The 14,118-nt window shown below is 36.6% G+C and overlaps 1 protein-coding gene across 1 annotated transcript in view; it reads left to right on the forward strand.

Annotated features, from left to right (window-relative positions):
* The window catches only part of LOC306866824 (PDZ domain-containing RING finger protein 4), a 53,712-nt gene that overhangs the window by 36,956 nt on the left and 2,638 nt on the right, over positions 1–14,118 (forward strand). Inside the window, exons 3-9 of the mRNA XM_079412204.1 lie at positions 847–949; positions 5,377–5,475; positions 7,798–7,860; positions 8,862–8,963; positions 9,385–9,507; positions 10,984–11,289; positions 12,355–12,698. Coding sequence (XP_079268330.1) covers positions 847–949; positions 5,377–5,475; positions 7,798–7,860; positions 8,862–8,963; positions 9,385–9,507; positions 10,984–11,289; positions 12,355–12,698 — 1,140 coding nt within the window. The remainder of the gene's footprint in view (positions 1–846; positions 950–5,376; positions 5,476–7,797; positions 7,861–8,861; positions 8,964–9,384; positions 9,508–10,983; positions 11,290–12,354; positions 12,699–14,118) is intronic.

Below are 14,118 nucleotides of genomic sequence, written 5' to 3' on the forward strand. Positions count from 1 at the left end.
GTAAGGTACTTTTACATTAGTAAAATTAGTAAGGAATTGACAACGTCACTCAATATTTGTGTATCACTTTATTAGTTTAACGACACACTAATATCAAACACTATAGCAGTGAGTTGAGAGACATGGTTGAGTTCTTTTCTGAGACTTTAGTTTGCATGTGTTGAGTATCGTATTAGACTCATCAGGCTTTTATGGTTCATATAGTCTAATATAATAAGAATATGAAGGAAAAACAGCTGTTTTACTGAGACTCAAGAGACTCAGAGACTCAAACTGAGCAAATCATATGCAGTTTGCAGCAGATGCTGATATATGATGAAAGTCTGATGCTTGTAATGCATATCAGTGAGATCTTTATAACAGTACAGCTATGGAAGCTCGTTTCTGCCACAGAATAAAAGGATTCTTCAGACTCTTTTCATGAAATTCTGAGTTTTAATGTTGCAATTCTGTTTTTTGTTTCTGGTTCATATAAAATTAAAAAGGTAATTGCGACTTTTTTATCTTACATTTCTGACTCTTTTTTCACAATTATGAGAAAAAGTTCAAAAATGCAAGACATAAACTCAGAATTCTGACTTTCTCTGACAATTTTTCGTTTCCACAAAGGGTAAAAATAAAGAAATAAAGGTAATTGAGCCTTTTTCTTACATTTCTGATTTTTTCCAAGTTTAGCAAAAGTTTTTATCACACAGTGCTCAGAACTGTGAGAAACAGCCTGCTTTGTGTCTGAAATGTTTTTTTCCATATATAGCAGACTGCTTGCACAAATGCATATCAATCTGAGTTGTGGTCTGTGTATCTCTCAGATGATGTTAATGAGATCTGTGTTTGTTCTCTGGTCAGCTGTCACTCTCTGCACACGATGGATCAGGAGTACTTCGAGGGCAGCGAGTATCTCTCCAACATGGTGGCGGATGCCGAGAGGACCGATGACTTTGAGTACGAGGTGAGATTCCTCCATTAATAACGGCTGGTGTTCCCCGGGGCCATCCATATCAGAGCGGCCCTCTCGCCCGTAATAGTGTGAGTGTGTCCCGCGGGCATCTGCTGATGGAGTACTCACATAAACCCGAAGCGCTGCTCATGAGCCCAAATGAGTGAGGAGTTTATAAATAACACAGCATTAATTCACACGACACCTTTAAACTCCAGTTTGATCCCAGATACACTGAAGCAATAACAGCGTGAGGCTGATTCCAGCTGACAAAAATATGTGCTGACTCTGAGAACGCTTTGCCAACATTTTAAAACTGCTGAATAAGCACGAGTTCCATTGATGTATGGTTTGTTATGATAGGACAATATTTGTCTGAGATACAACTATTTGAAAATCTGGAATCTGAGGGAGCAAAAAAATCTAAATATTGAGAAAATCTCCTTTAAAGTTGTTCAAATGAAGTTCTTAGCAATGCATATTACTAATCAAAAATTAAGTTATGATATATTTACAGTAGGAAATTTACTAAATATCTTCATGGAACATGATCTTAATATCCTAATGATTTTTGTCATAAAAGAGAAATGTATAATTTTGAGTCATACAATGTATTGTTGGCTATTGCTACAGATATACCTGTGTTACTCATGACTGCTTTTGATTCTCCAGGGACACATATATGAATGTTCTTTGAATGTTGAAAATGTTTTTTGGTTCTGTGAATGTTAAAGGAGCATTCCATTTTAGAATTTTGCGAACATGCGAACGTTACATAAATATTCTCTGAACGTTCCGAAGCAACTTGTAACATTTAAAAAAAAGTTTCAGAGAAATAACTTTCACAAACTGTTGTATACATAATGTTTCTGTGGTAATGTTTCGAGAACATAATTTAAGACCAGAGAACAAAAATGTGTTTAAGAAATTTGATCATATTTTATCAAGTTATGAAAACGTTATTTCTGAATGTTCTCAGAATGTTCAAAACGTGCAGTGTTTTTTTTTTTTTTTTAATGTTTTAAAAACATTGTTCTTGGTTATGAGAGCATTAAGGGAACATTACATTAATCATTTTCCTGAAAATTCTGTAACAAGTAGCAACGTTTGAAAAATGTTAGATGAACGTCAGCTAAAATGTTTCAGAAGCCGTGTGATAAAAGCCACCAATGTTTAATCAATAGTTACACCGCAGAAAGAAGAGAGAAAGACAGAAAACACCGTATTATTAGTTTTTGAGTAGAAATATCAAGATACATATACTTCAGAAGAGAGTTACTCTGAACAATGCATTAAATGAGTGAGTTTTGTTTAAAACAAGAACAAATATCTGCCAATGTTAGTTTTCCGAGCCCACTGGCAGATGTGTGTTCTAGTTTTAAACATAAACTCATTTAATTTTGATGCATTTCTCCGAAAACAAGACTTGTATCTTCAGTCGTTTTGCTTCTCAAATAAATGTATGTTGATTTAAGAAAGTTCAGATATATTTGTATTGGAAAACAAGACAAAAATACCAACGAGCGGTTTTGATGACTGTCATGTTTATCAGCTTCTTTTGTCACTGATGGATGATGACAGATGATCTCATTCATCTTCTCTGGAGCGTCACAAGCATAGATGAGCTGTGGATGATATAAACTCACACTGAAGTGAGTCTGAATTCAGGCCAGAGGCATTGTGGGAAGGAGCAGGAGTGATTTAAGCAGGTTTGATTCTTTTGAATGCATGAATGCAATGGAAGTCTCTTTAGAAATAAAGTGTCCACCAAATGCACAAACATATGTAATCTGTGTCCCTGCAGCACAGAAGCAGTCATGAGTAACACAGGTATATTTGTAGCAATAGCCATCAATACATTGTATGGGTCAAAATTATACATTTCTCTTTTATGACAAAAATCATTAGGATATTAAGATCATGTTCCATGAAGATATTTAGTAAATTTCCTATCGTAAATATATAAAAACTTCATTTTTGATTAGTAATATGCATTGCTAAGGACTTCATTTGAACAACTTTAAAGGAGATTTTCTCAATATTTAGATTTTTTTGCTCCCTCAGATTCCAGATTTTCTAATAGTTGCATCTCAGACAAATATTGTCCTATCATAACAAACCATACATCAATGGAGAACGCATTTATTCATATTTAAAAAAATTGACCAGTTTTTATGACTGTTTTTGTGCTCCAGGGTCACATATAATATCTGAAGGTGTGTGTGCTCATCACAGGAGGTTTGTGTGTGTATGTGTGTTCTGTCTGTAGTCATTAATGCAGAGCAGATGTAATGTATTAGATCTTCACGCTTCAGTCTTGAGCTCTGATCTTATAGTGTGCATGATGTAATGCTTGAGGAAGTAAATGCAGCGCTGATGCACCGCCACTTAACACACGTCTGAGGTGCATTCACACACATGACTGATACTCTGTGTGTGGTCTGAGGCTCGTCTGGAGGAGTCTGCTGCTGCAGGTGTTTCTGCCGGACGCTCAGCGTGTTTCTGCTCTTCTCTTCTGGAGGGTTTTCTGTGAAGCGTGTAATTATTCAGCCGCTGGACGTCTGCGGATGAAATATGGATCCTCTGACTCCTGCCTGACCCCAAAAACATGTTATACAAGAAAATACTATTGCAGTCTTTCTGCTTTACAATTCCACATTGAATTCAGTGCGATATTTGATATTTGCTGTTTATGTATCATTATTTCTGAAAATCTGAGAGAAAATCTATTTATTTATTTTTGTTTAAAGTCCTACACCAAAATAAGTAGTTTACAGTAAATTAAACGCAAAACATTACACTAAAATAATTTTTTAATTTTAATTTAAATCTTGCACCAAAAAACCGCTGGACGTCTGCAGATGAAATATGGATCCTGTGACCCCTGCGTGATCCTGAGCGCTAGCCATGCGTGACTTCACCTGCGGGGACGCCCTGCGTCTCTCAAACACACTGTTGTGCTTGGTTTGCTGAACCTGAAGAGGCTGATTGAAAGGACTCTGATTGACTCTGTTTGAGTTATTGAGCTCGTGTTGTCAATGATTCTCCAGTTTTTCCTCACTGAAACACCGCATTAATTTTTCATCTGTATCACGGGATTCACAGAGACCCCCAGAGCGACTGAATAAATGAATACTCATTAACATTATTACAAACTTATTTACAAAATAAACATCAGTAAATGAACCGTTTCCTCAGAAGAGGCTTCGAAGCGCTGATCAGTGTTTGACGCGCTGGGAAACTCAGTTGGTTTCTACTTTTATTATTATGTTATATTATAGTATTTCTATTTGCAGGATGTTTCATCTTTCTATGCAACATTAACAAATATGATTTAACTCTTTATATTTTAATTGGCTCCTTTTAAGGTTGAAAGTTATATATATATATATATATTAGAATATAAAAATGGCCCCAAACTTTTTTAGTTAAAATTTATGCTTCTATCTAAAATATATAAAACATATATAAATACTATTGTAGTATGATTTAAAATGCTTCATAAAATACTATTTCAGTCTTTCTACTTTAAAATGTCGTTTATTGTGATACTTGGTTTATCTTTGTAATTATTTTTTATATTTACTAGCAATTTTAGTGAAAATCTTTTTATTTTTTAAAATTACACCAGAAAATAAAGTGTTTTAAAGTAAATCCTATACCAAAATATAATAATAAATAAATGCAAATAAATAAATAAAAAAACTAAAAAACTAAATCCAAAAACAATAAAAAATAAGTGTTTAAAGTAAATCTTATACCAAAAAAATGAATTGTTCTAAATTGTTTTAAAATTGCTAAATTCCTCATCAAAAAATTATACCAAAAATTAAAAAAAAAAAAAATCCTACTTTAAAAATAAAATAAATATAAAAATGTTTAAATTAAGTCCTACATCAATAAATAAATAAAACAAAATGAAAAAGTCCTGTAATAAATCCACTGCACAGCTTTTTTTGAGTGGATTCGTCCTCACTGATGCACCTTTAACATTAACGATATTAAAGCATCTTTAAACCAAACACAATCCATGCAAAACTCATTTTTAATTTAATTCAGTTTATTTGTATAGTGCTTTTCACGATACCAATCGTTGCAAAGCAGCTTTACAGAAAATGTTATGTTTCTACATTATATTTAGGAGTAAGTTATTAGTGGTGACTATGACAGAAATGTACAGTAAAAATCATGCAGTTAGTTACAAATTACACGTAAAACTAAATTCTGCTTAATCGCAACATATAATCATTGCAGTTAATAGAGTTCACTGTCTGTTTGATTATATGATAGCATCCTCTATTAATATCAAGAACATTTTTAGTATGTGTAATAAGAGCTCTTTACCCGTGATGAAGCCGCAGCTCTGAGTGTGTATCTGATAGAGATGCATCAGGTCTTGTGTTTCTGATAGAGATGCAGGGGGTCTCTTGTCTCTGCAGGAGGTTGAGCTGCGGCGACTGAGCAGTCAGGAGAAGCTGGGACTCACGCTGTGCTACAGGACAGACGAGGAGGAGGACCTTGCCATCTACATCAGTGAGGTGCTCCACAAACACCACTCACACGCTTCTGTGCACCGCCTGAATCATCACACACTGACTGCACACGAGCTCCAGGACCAAAGCAAACATGCACTCATCTCACCAGACGTTCGGTTTGATGCTCCTCTCCTGATATCAACGTTAAACCTGTTTGTTTCATAGTTTGTGTCCCATATAGGAATTAAAAATGATTGGTTATAAACCTTCATTAGAGAGACACAAACACTCAGATGTAGTTTTAATCACAAAGTCTTACATTTGATCATAAAACCCTTTAAAATGTCTTTGATAGTGAATTATGAATTCATTTACTGTGTAGGAGTCACCGGGGCTAGTTGTCACACTTCACTCGGGTGAATATTGAAGCCAATTTCTGTTGATTGACACAAACTTTGAAGTCTTCACTATAGGAAAATCAAGCTTTTGAATATTTATATTGGTATTGAGAACATTCAAACATTTTAACACACTTTGAGCTCTACCGCATGTTGTTACAGCATATGGGGTAAGTTGTCACAATGGGATGATCCTGCTTTCGTTAATTTAAAAAAGTACATGAAATACAATCTAAATGAACAAAATCTGATAGTTGCTGGGATATGGAGTGTGTGGCATCTAGCCCCATATACAGCTGTACAAACAAGACTGTTTAATGTTTTCTGAAAGAAGTCTCTTCTGCTCACCAAGGCTGCATTTATTTGCTTAAAAAATTGTAAAAATAGTGAAATATTATTGTAATGTAAAATAGCTGTTTTCTATGTGAATGTCTGTAATTTATTTCTGATCTGCAGCTGTATTTTCAGCATCATTACTCCAGTCTTCAGTGTCACATGATCTTCAGAAATCATAATAATATACTGATTTACTGCTCAACAAACATTTCTGATTATTATATTATTTTTCTGGAAAATATTGTGCAGCACAACTGTTTTCAGCATTGATAATAATCAGAAATGTTTCTCGAGCAGCATATTAGACTGATATACACACATGTAGAGAGTAATATCTGGTGTTTCAGTGAGTGTTTGTGTGTTCTGGGCTTCATTAGAAGTCGTCTCAGATTCATCGAGTGCGAGAGAATACAGATCCGTCAGCGTTACGGCTTATTAAAATCTCCAGAGCAGAGCGCGTGATATCAGTCATATTACAGCAAGAGAAGTGAACGATGAAACGCACTGTTCATTCAATACTTAGATGTTCACTATGACTACTCAACTCCGCTCTGATTGGACGGATCAGACAGTCATTGATTGGCTGTTAAAGGATGTATCTCTATAAAGCACAGCAGTCGCTTCTGGGAGCAAAAATCCCATTTATTTTCTCCAGGAGTCTTTAAAGAAGACCTAGAGGTTGTTAATCGATGGTATAAACGTCCATTAAGGCCATCTAGTTGCTTCTAAAGAATTGTGTTTAACAGCAGAATTCCTAGTGAAAAACTACATTATATATAGAATTCATATATATATATATATATATATATATATATAGCAGAAACATGTTTTCTGAATTACATATATATAGATATATATATTGTATATACAGTTGAGGTCAAAAGTTTACATCCCCCTTTCAGAATCTGCAAAATGTTAATTATTTTACCAAAAATAAGAGGGATCATACAAAATGCATGTTATTGTTTATTTAGTACTGACCTGAATAAGATATTTCACATAAAATATGTTTACATGTAGTCCACAAGAGAAAATAGTAGCTGAATTTATTTTAAAAAATGACCCCGTTCAAAAGTTTACATCCCCTTGATACTTAATACTGTGTTGTTAGCTGAACGATCCACAGCTGTGTTTTTTGTTTAGTGATAGTTGTTCATGAGTCTCTTGTTTGTCCTGAACAGTTAAACTGCCTGCTGTTCTTCAGAAAAATCCTTCAGCTCCTGCACATTCTTTGGTTTTCCAGCATTTTTGTGTATTTGAACCCTTTCAATGATTTTGAGATCCATCTTTCCACACTGAGGATAACTGAGGGACTCATATGCAAATATTACAGAAGGTTCAAACGCTCACTGATGCTCCAGAAGGAAAAAAAAAACATGCATTAAGAGCAATAAGAACTTTTAAATTTGAATATCAGGGTGAATTTAACTTATTTTGTCTTCTGGGAAACATGTAACTATCTTCTGAGCTTCGGAAGGGCAGTACTAAATGGAAAAAAAACAAGATATTTAGGCAAAGTAAAAAAAAAAAGTACACATCTCCATTCTGTTCAAAAGTTTTCACACCCCCCCCCCCCGGCTCTTAATGCATGTTTTTTCCTTCTGGAGCTTCAGAACTGTTCAAATCTGAAATCTGCTGCTTTGATTCTCAGATCGAGCCGAACAGCATTGCTGCACGAGACGGTCGAATCCGAGAAGGCGACCGTATTTTACAGGTAACTTCACCTTTCTCTCATTACCTCTGTGTTGCTATTGTCTGCGCCGAGCGGCTCATTGAGTTCAACAGCAGCACATTACACCGTCAGCTACAGGACCTGAGGGAGAGCAGGGGTCCTGTCAGGATCGTTACTCTGATGCCAGTGTATTTTTAGCTGTGGTCTGACGCTCAGGAACACATCCCGAGGTGTTTCTGAGACGCTCTCCACAGATTCTGTGCTTCCCAATAAAATCATCTGTGATCTCGCACGCCTCAGGATCTCATGTGCTGATTCTGCAGCAACTAATGAAACTCAAAAAAATACAGATGTTGCCACATGTTGCAAAAAAAGATTTTCTTCCTTAGTATTTTTGTCTTGTTTTCCTGAACAAATCTTAAAACACTCATAAATCAAGATACACTGGATATAAAATGACTGAAAAATGTATCAAAATTAAGTGCGTTTTTGCTTGAAACAAGAACAAATATCTGCCAATTGGCTCAGAAAAATAATGCAAATTCAAAGGTAAAACAAGATTATTATCTTTGACCCTACTGATATTTGTATTTGTTTTAAGCATAAAGTTAATTTTGATCATTTTTTATAGAACAAGGCTAAATAAATTAGGTTAATAAGTAAATGCATCTTGATTTAAAAATGTTTAGATATATTAACTCCTGTTAAGAGTTTACCATGCACTGCAAAAATTATTTTTTCTTCTTCTCTTGTTTTCCAATAAAAATATCTAAACATTCTTAAATCAGGACACATTAATGTCCACTAACAAATATATTTTTTCTTGTTTTCAGCAAAAACTCTATTTAATTTTTTTTTTTTTCTAGACTAATTATCTAATGTAATTTTTCCTCTCCAGTAAATATATTGTTTTATGAATGATATTTAGATATAATTAGATATTTGTCCTGGAAAACAAGACAAAAATACTGAGTATGATCGTAATTTCTGGCAGTGCAGTAATGTAACGCTGCGTCTCATTGGCTGATGTGTGTGATTGACAGATAAATGGGCGGGATGTTCAGGACAGACAGGAAGCAGTGGCCGTTTTCTCAAATGAAGAATGCAGGAATATCGTGCTGCTGGTTGCAAGGCCAGAAATACAGGTACACACACACTGAAAATGAAATTATTAGAACATGGTAAGGCACATTTTAATCTTTAAATAACGTTCTAATCACAACAAGAAAACTGGATATTTTAATGCTCTTGGAGTATGAAAATAAATGTTCAAATAATGTTATATTTTGAATGAAACTCAAGTTAGTAGAATGAGGTAAGAAATGTAATAACCACGACAGGAAAACTGGCCATTTTAATGTTTTAGAAACACTTCAAAACAACATTCCCACAATGTTTTTATGGCCTAAGACTGGCTATGTAGAGCAGCTGATCCAGTTACATCATGTGCAGTGCATCATGGGAGTGAACAGTCCCATGATGCATTTCACAAACCTCATAATGTAGTCACCATGAACTGTCATAATGGGCCAAAAGAGCTTGATCTTCTGCATGCATGCTCTTCAGGAGGAGCCGTGGCTGGATGACGAGCACAGCGAGTTCTTAGAGCAGCTGAAGATGGAGATGCTGGAGGAGCAGAGGAGAGAGGAGGAGGCGATGACGAGAGCGGCTCGAGAGGAAGATGAGAAGGTCAGAGAAATCTACCAGAAACAATCATCACCTACTTAAGCTGTAAACTTTGGTTTCTACTGAAATGTTCATGCTGGTAAAAATAAAAAAACTTATTTTAGCTAGCTGCCAAGGCAACGTTTCTCATTTTTGCGATTTCAAGTTTTTCTTTCTCTTTGGAGTGTTACAAGCTGTTTGTGCATAGATAAGATCCCTGAAGTTGCAAAGACTAAAGTCTCAAAACCAAAGAGATATTCTTTATAAAAGTTAAGAGTCGACCACGCCCTCCTAAAACACCTCATTCAAACACGCCCCACATGTCTACATCACGATGTGGGAAGATTTGAATAACACCACCCAAATGTATACGCAATGAAAGAAGGCGTAGCTATTATTCTGTTCATTAATATTCTGGCTGTAGTATTGTTTCTGCCGCCGGCGTCATGTCGCGAGGACGCTGTGTTTCATTGTGAAAGCGAAATTAGTTAGTTTGGGCTTCCAAAAGAGGACACAACTAGAAATCATTGGTTAAGTTGTGTTTAGAACACTGTTCCAGAACAGTTCAACACAAATATTAGAGTGTGTGCAGCGCATTTTACGGAGGATTATTTCCTGAACCTGGGAGAGTAGCCTACAATGCAGGCTGCACAAAGACTGTTTCTATAAAGTGGAGCAATTCCAACTTTACTTCTGACTCACAGCCTGTAAGTAGTTTCTGCTACTGACGATTCAAGCGTGAGTTTTGAGCAGAGTAGAGTAGTGCTTGTTGTTTCTCTGATCACAAATGCAGACATGGTAAAGTCATTATAATCGGTAATGATATCCCCACTGGATGTAACAGATGCCTCGTTTGTAATATGTTTCATTGTTTTAGTCTCGTCTCGCCGGGAAAGGCCATCACAATACGGTGAGGGGCATAACATTTCCGTCTCACACTTGAGGTATTCGGCCAATCACAACGCACTGTATAGCTGGCCAATCAGAGCACACCTTGCTTCTCAGAACGATGAGCTTTGTAAAAAGCAACGTGTTTCAGAACGGCGGAGCATAGAGGAGCAACTATAATTTGCCCCACTGGCAAATATTTAATATTGTTTGAAGTATAAACTTTACTTAATTTTGATTTTTCAAAAAAAACAACAACAACTCAAGCAAGAATGCTTATATATGTGACCCTGGAGCACAAAACCAGTCATAAGGGTCAATTTTTTTAAATTGAGATTTATACATCATCTGAATAAATAATCTTTCCATTGATGTATGGTTTGTTATGATAGGACAATATTTGGCTGAGATACAACTATTTGAAAATCTGGAATCTGAGGGAGCAAAAAAATCTAAATATTGAGAAAATCTCCTTTAAAGTTGTTCAAATGAAGTTCTTAGCAATGCATATTACTAATCAATAATCTCCCAAATGAACACGGAAACTCACTAATGAAGTCTCAGTTGACTCTGCTTTAGCTGGATTGATTCTCACTCAGAATCTCCCCGCAGGCCAGCGCAACTCAAGAGGAAAGCATCACAGCGTCCTGCTCCTACAGTCAGGAGAAGAGCATGGACCCAGAGCAGAGCGTCCTAGCTCAGATCCAGAAGCAGCTGTCACGCTGTCTGTCAGGCCGGAGCTCGGCGGACGGAGCGGAGAAGCTGCTGGAGCTGAAGTGTCAGATCCGTAACGGCAGCGAGTACGACCTGTTCTACGCACGCAGCAGCAGCATCCAGTGCAGCGGTGTGGAGCACGAGCTGCGGATGCTGAGCGAGGAGCTACGCAGCATCCAGATGGAGTGCCAGAGCATCATGAAGGTAGGTATGGTAGCGAAACCTAAAAGTTTGAGGCACTTGTGTAAAAAATCTGTAAAATGAGGATGCTGTCAGAAATAATGGCATAAATAGATTTTCTTTATCAGTTAACTTCTATGAACTAAATGAAATCAATATTTGTTGTTAGCATCCTTTGTGTTTAAAGCAGCTTTTGTCCTCGGTGCACTTGAGCAGAGTTTCTCAGGAGCTTTGCAGGAGGTTTCTTGAAGCGTCTTGAAGACACAGTTCTTCTGGATTTAGTCTCAGTTTGTTCTGTTTCTTCATGTCATTCCAGACAGACTGATGATGATCAGATCAGATCTCAAAAATCTCAAAATCTCAAAAATCATAAAAGAAAAAGGGATAATTTTGACCCATACAATGTATTTTTGGCTATTGCTACAAATATACCTGTGCTACTCATGACTGCTTTTGTGCTCCAGGGCCACAAATGAACTATAGTGTCCTGTACCCACTAGTAAAAAAATATCAGAAATGATATCTGGTGTCTGAATGATTTTTGGTTTGACTGTTTATAATAAAAAGTACCGATAAGAATACCGTTAAAGTACTAGTTCGATAAGCAGTATCGGTAAGAGTAATAAGTTACCGATAAGCAGTATCGTTAAGAGTACTAAGTTACCGGAGTAATAAGTTACCGATAAGCAGTATCGGTAAGAGTAATAAGTTACCGATAAGCAGTATCGGTAAGAGTAATAAGTTACCGATAAGCAGTATCGTTAAGAGTACTAAGTTACCGGAGTAATAAGTTACCGATAAGCAGTATCGGTAATAGTAATAAGTTACCGATAAACAGTATCGTAAGAGTAATACGTTACCGATAAACAGTATCGTTAAGAGTACTAAGTTACCGGAGTAATAAGTTACTGATAAGCAGTTTCGTAAGAGTAATAAGTTACCGATAAACAGTATCGTAAAAGTAATAGGTTACCGATAAACAGTATCGTTAAGAGTACTAAGTTACCGGAGTAATAAGTTACCAATAAGCCGTATCGGTAAGAGTAGTAGTACTGTTAAAACCTTAACGAGACCCATCCCTACATGCAGGCGCATCATCTGGGATCCCGCAAGCATCCAGAGAAGTCAGACAAGGACAGCTCGAGTGCTTATAACACGGCCGAGAGTTCGCGCAGCACGCCGCTCGCTGCAGACCGCTCTTCGGAGCACCGCAGGGTCAGCCTGACCAACCGCAGGAACCTGCTAGCGCTCCGGCGGGCCCCGAGCGGCAGCCCCGACCACAGCAACCCCTCCGAGTCTGAGCAGACGCCCGAGTGCCCACAGCGCCAGAGCTATATGCAGCTTATCCAGCAGCAGACGGCGCTGGAGTTCGTCAGCCGGCCTTCTGAACCCAAGATGGAGTGGAAGGTGAAGGTCCGGAGCGACGGAACCAGGTACCAGTATTTTTACTTTGCTACTGCACTTAACTACATTTTTCAAGTAACTGTACTTTATCGGAGTATTATTAGTAGGGATTAGGGCTGGGTATCGAGTTTGATACTTTTTAGGCACCGACCGAATTGCCTCGATACCACCGAGTATCGAAAAACGTCTTGTAGTTCGGTACCAAATTTTGATTCCTAAGGGGTTAATCTCATTAACGTCAGTGAGCCAATAAGCCTGCAGCACTAGGTGTGTTTGACTAGAAGCGGCGCGGTGCTGATTGATCAGTGTTTGACATCCGCGAGAGCGATTATAAAGCGTACGGAGCAGTCTGCTCTCTATATCGCGCAGTTTCGCTTACTTGACACAGACTGAAGCTCTCGTGACATTTCAGCGTCTGCCGTCTCACTAAATGAGGACATAAACACATGAACAACAGCTCTAGAACTGCTCTGAGAGTCACTTCATGAGCATTTTACCGTTTGATTTGAGTAAAACGTGCGTCATATCATATACACACAGAACTGTAAAGGTATTCCCGGAAACCCGTCAAAATAAAAGTTCGGATTAACTTGGAAGACACTGCGGCAGAAATATATTAATATTGTTCAGCAGAGTGTACTGCTACTACTATACTACTATTAAAATTAATAAAACTCTTATTTTTTAATTAATGATCACACAACATTTCTTTCATTTTAATTTTAATAGTAAAATTTTGTTTGCCAAAATAAATAAAGTTTTATTTTCAATAATTTAAAAGAAAAATTAAATGAATGTTTTATGCCTTAATTTGAAAACCAGATACAGAACACAGAATTTCTGAGGAAAAAGAAAACATTTCATAAGGCTGTTTTAAGAATAAATTTGAATAAACTAAGTAGTTTTTATGCATTCAAATAATTAGACATACTACAACATAGAATTGAATAACAATAAAACATATTGTGAAAGAAAATAAAACACCCACTTATGAAAGTGGATAAAGATAAGTCTTTAACAACCTAGAATAAATGAATAGAAATGATGATTCTGTCTGAGCTATGCGTTTTAAAACGAGCACGCACTAGTGTAAACTGAAAACTATTTGAGCTTTATTAACATAATTTGTACTGATTTATTGTGTTGGCTATATTTTGTTCCTTTGTGCAGCGGCTCAGGAGATGAGTCTTTGAGTTTGTTTACATGTCAACAAGCTGAAAAAAATAAAACCAAAGTTTTTTGAGATAATGTAATCTTGTTAAAACTGTTTTCATAAAATTGGTATCGAAAAAAGTATCGTTCAGGAACCGGTATCGAACTCAAGGTATCGGTATCGAACATTTTTGAACGATACCCAGCCCTAATAGGGATGCACTGAAATGAAAATTCTTGGCCGAAACCAAACAAAATGAAAAACTGGGCAAAAGGCCGAATACCTTTTTTTCCTCA

The sequence above is a fragment of the Barbus barbus genome, assembly GCF_936440315.1.
Source record: "Barbus barbus genome assembly, chromosome: 48".
Lineage (NCBI taxonomy): Eukaryota > Metazoa > Chordata > Actinopteri > Cypriniformes > Cyprinidae > Barbus > Barbus barbus.